At 31.2% G+C, this 4,764-nt stretch overlaps 1 protein-coding gene across 1 annotated transcript; it reads right to left on the bottom strand.

Annotated features, from left to right (window-relative positions):
* Positions 1 to 286: 286 nt before the first annotated feature.
* LOC134250335 (fibropellin-1-like) lies at positions 287 to 4,611 on the bottom strand (the record flags this gene model as incomplete). The annotated part of the gene is made up of 9 exons (XM_062732697.1): positions 287 to 402; positions 1,249 to 1,424; positions 1,812 to 1,920; positions 2,397 to 2,533; positions 2,884 to 3,114; positions 3,496 to 3,644; positions 3,829 to 3,953; positions 4,113 to 4,219; positions 4,495 to 4,611. Coding segments are annotated over 9 exons (1,241 nt in total), but the record flags the coding sequence as incomplete, so codon positions are not given.
* Between the last annotated feature and the right edge of the window lie 153 nt (positions 4,612 to 4,764).

Here is a 4,764-nt window from a genome sequence, read left to right as displayed (position 1 = left end):
TACAAAAACAGATATTTGTGACGGCAGACGGTATATGCATCTTATTTGAACATTTGGACGGAGTCCTGTTATAATTTGACAATGAACTACTCGTCCACGTAAACCCAAAAAGATATATACAAAATATAAAGTATGTACTTCAGATTCATGATATCGTATATGCACTCTCTATCTTTCATCTTTTTGCCTGCGCTCATTTCTACTTAGTAATTATCTTGTTTAAAAGAACAAAAATTTCATTCATAAAATCAACTATTTATTAAAATTATTCAGAATTTTAAAAGTACAAAACATCTTTGTCAAACGTTTTCATTATCTTCTAAACCCCGCAGGACAAGCTCCTTCCAGAAGTCGGATTTCGTCAATTGCGAAAGTTCCATACGAGATGTACCCTTCAATTGCCTGAAACAATAAATTACATTATTACCATCATTCAGAAATATTTCTAGGAGGTGTTTTATTTAAAAATACCATCGCGTCCATAATTACCAAATGACAGAGAAAAAAGTTGTTCTTTTTAAATCTTAATTCGTGTTATATACTTTATACGATGTATGTGTTACACTGATTATCTATTGCACACTGTTATCATGTTGTAAATTTTGAATTTACTAGGTGTAGGTAAATGCAAAATTTACAACATGTTATGTTGTAAATTTTGCATTTACCTCCCCGTAGTAAATTCAAAATTTACAACATGATACTGTTATTTCTTTGATATAAATTATTTGAATAATATAATTTTTTACAGCCCATGACCTATATAACGTCTCCCTTGAGATAAAGAACTAGGTTTTTACAACTGTACTTTTCAAACTTTGTAATTAACTTTTGAAGAAGTAAATTTCTCTTTTTTTTTCTTTTTTATACAAATTTTCCATCTGAAATTCAGATTCCCAATGATATTTGGATTTTACATTTTTTTTCTTTTACAGATCATCACAGAAGGCAATAACAATAAATTCTTTCGAAAAATTGATGGTTTTGAAAAGGATATCACATAGACAATCGTTTTATTAGATTTATGAAGACGATAATGATTCTTTCAAAATAGCATGATTAAAATTTTGATTTGTATATATGGCGTAAGATTCAAACATATTAAAACTCCAACTAACTCATTATGATTGCATGATAAAATAATTCAACGGTTAATTTTCTGAGTCTTGTTTTTTCTTTCTTAAGAAAAATCGTTGTAAATATACACATCTTTAAAAATACAAATAAGTAGTAAAATTGTTTGCTTACAATATGATCAGAAGAGGTTCCATAAAATGGGATCTCCACAGAGTACCAGTTGCCGTTAGTAGTCTGATTGTATGACCAAAGAAACTGTATTTGTTGGGACATGTTGCGGAAATAAACGCCCACATAGGGATTATAGCCGTTAATATAAAATCCAAAACTGATACAGTACTGTTTATCTGCAATTAATAAAGTAAAATTAAAAAATTAAAAATGATTAGTTCAAAAGCAGGAAGAGGCAATAAACAGGGCAAATAATTGAGTTCTTGATAAATGTTCATTTCATTTTTTAATTATCTGTTTTCTTCCTGGATGACATTTTTAAAGAAATAAGTAGAGATGAGAAAATGGATTTTCAAGGAAAAATTGCAATTTCCGAATGATCCAACAAATCCCTTTCTAACACTAGTGCTTCTTATTCAAGGGCCAAGAGATTCGCAATTTTCAAAAAGGCACCATTTTTTCATCATAACAATATTCTTTATATGTTTGCTTAATACAAACACCTGTTGTTTGTAAAGTAGATAAACAAAATTGGATGTCATATGGAATTTATAAAGACTTACTACTGAGGGTTCCAGATGGGGATTCTAGTATGAAGGAATAGCCAGGTAAAAGATATCCATATCTGGCAGTATTGAGATATCCAGCATACGGTTCCATGCCGGACGATACCTACACAGTACAGTAGCATGATATGCAGGAAAATAAAAAAGATTTTCTAAGAAATGACGACATAAGAGGTTTTAAATGCATAAACTTTAGATGATTAATTTAAAAAATGATTTGAAATTTGCAATCCTAGTTCATTTCTTGTTGAATTTTTAAAAACTTGAGTTTAGGAATTACTGTAAAATCAACATTTTCGAGGGGTCAAATTTTCGTTGTTTTAGGAAAATATAATGATTCATGAGGATTTGATTTCGTGACTGATGAATTGTTCAGTCGTAATATATTTGAAATTGTATTTCGTGGTGGACATAAATTCGCGGGTCTCATCGGCATACCTCGAAAACCACGAAAATACACCCCCATGAAAATTTGTAATTTCACAGTATCAATTTGATTTTTTAAAAATACTTTATATACATTTTAAAAGCCATAGGTGATAGGTCTCTAAAAATCAATAATCTTAAGAAGCAGATGATTACCTGTACTGAGTAAAGTTCTCCGTATTTCACCATCCAGCAATTAGTTGATTCAAAGTTACAAAGTCTGGAGGTACCTGTAGGCGGTGTAACAGTTGTGGTCGTTGTCGTCGTTGTTGTACTGGTTGCAGTGGATGAGGCTAAAATTGAGAGTGTATACATAGGGAACATAACAGAAAATGTAATTTTTTTGTCATTCGATTAAATTCGATTATCGAGTCTCAACCTTGTCTCAATATTTTCTTTATCGACTTTATCATAAATTTTCCCCAAAAATTATATATTATTTTTCTTGAACACGTTTGTAGGCAAAGAATAGAAAATGTCTAAAAAAAAAATTAAAAAAAAAAACTCTCTCTCTATTATTTCACCTAAAATCTTTATCTCGTAAATCTGTCTTTTGAATAAAAAGTTTAAAAGTATAAGCTACAACATAGAATATTACATCTACTTTTTCTGATATTTGTGTTGTTTGTTACTATATACTTACTTTCACAGTTAGGCCCGATCCATCCCGGTGGACAGTCACATGATACACTGTTACCAATTATAGAACAGGTGCCGCCATTTTGGCATGGATTCGGTTGACAACTGAGAACAGGAGTATCGCATGTTGTTCCAGTCCAGCCTGTTGAGCATGTACAATCAAAAGTTGAGCCAACAACGGTGCACGATCCGGAATTCAGACAGGGATTAGGATCGCATGGGTTTGAAGATGTTCCTACAAAAAAGCAAATATTAAATCTGAGTGCAATATTTCGCACTTAATGCTTTTAAAAAATAAAAAAAAAATTGTCAAAAATGATCTGCATGTATATAAATGAAATAGATAGAGAAAACAAACGGTATTCAAGACATGAGACAATACTAAAAAGGAGCAGAGGAAACACAGACCTCAAAACAGGTGTGTATGTTATTTGCTTAAATTTACACTGAGTATAGATATCAAGATTATTATTAAGTATAAAATCATTCTTTATTTCATTCCTTTTCTTTATCTTAAATACATGTACATATATTAGTGTATTTATAATAACCTGAACAGAGTTTGTGTAATACTTTCAATGAAATGTATTGCATGTATAGAACAAATAGAACCTACCTCCTTCAGCTTTCACAGTCAGTTTGAATCTTTGACCCTGTGAGGTTTGGGTGTTTTTATTAAATCGACTGTCAAACTTCAGGAGCATCAGGTTGCTCTCACCATCATTTGTCGTTAAGTAATTTTGACCGCTAACTGTGTTACACTGCCTTAAAAGCAAAAAAAGAAGATAAATAGATAAATAAAATAAAGTAAAATAATATCCAAATCTCCACAACCAGATTATTGAATATGGTTTAGATTATTTATAAAGATAGTTTCAAAAAGTCTGAAGTCAATTCATAAAATGTAAAAATTATTAAATATACTTAAAAATATTTTATAATGTCATACCTGATTCCACTTTGGCCGATCATATTGAACCTAATCTCTAGCCAGTGATAGCACTTCGAATCAAAATTATTCCTTGCTAAATCCAGTTCGTCTATTGTTAGTCTTATATTTGATTCACTTGGCCCCTGGCGAGAAAAAAACCGTCTTTTTATAGTACATTCCAAAATTATGTGACTTAGCAGAAATAAATACGGTAATTTACTTATTTAAAGGATATTTTTCCGGACTCTAATTTTCATACTGTTTTTTTTCATTTTTCTGTTTTCTATAAATCAAAGACTTACTCTGACTAGCCAGACACATTCTTTGTCGGTGCTAACCGCATTCGGGTAACCAGGAGACTCGATGGTCTGGCTTTGACCCGAACTCAGATTAATTACACCACCACATCCTAAACAATGATAGTTTTGTTAAATTTTATTGTTCAACCTTTTTGCTTATTATGGCTGTAGTACTTTTACTTATCATATTTCTGAATGAAAACAGGACTACATTTTTTATTTGATATCGTTTATGATCCATCCTTTTTTATTATTTCGTAGTCTGGAACAACTGAACCATGACAAAATTAATGATCAACCTGTTCTTTTTCAATGCTTGCTTGTTTGTTTTTTCATAGAATTTTCCTGTACAGTGTAGAGATGGAAACCTGTTCGAAGAATTTACCTGTGTCGGTGGTAACCTGTTCACACGTGGTTCCTGTAAGTTCAGAGGGACACAAACATTGGCAGGTATGGGCCACAAAACCCTCATTCTGACAGCTGGGTGGATTTTGACAGGATGCTTTGTATTAAAAAAATATTTCATTTAAGAAATAACTGTCTAATGTTTTTGGTTTCATGATGTGACTAATCGAGTTGATTGCGTGATAATATGCCTAAATGCAAAAGGCATTCATTCATAAAATTACCATGCAATGGAAATTTAAATATTTCA

This window comes from Saccostrea cucullata, unplaced genomic scaffold (assembly GCF_032062105.1).
Source record: "Saccostrea cucullata isolate Sc308-1 unplaced genomic scaffold, CSIRO_AGI_Scuc_v1 ctg19791, whole genome shotgun sequence".
Classification (NCBI taxonomy): domain Eukaryota; kingdom Metazoa; phylum Mollusca; class Bivalvia; order Ostreida; family Ostreidae; genus Saccostrea; species Saccostrea cuccullata.
This window is presented reverse-complemented; position numbering and strand designations above follow the sequence as displayed.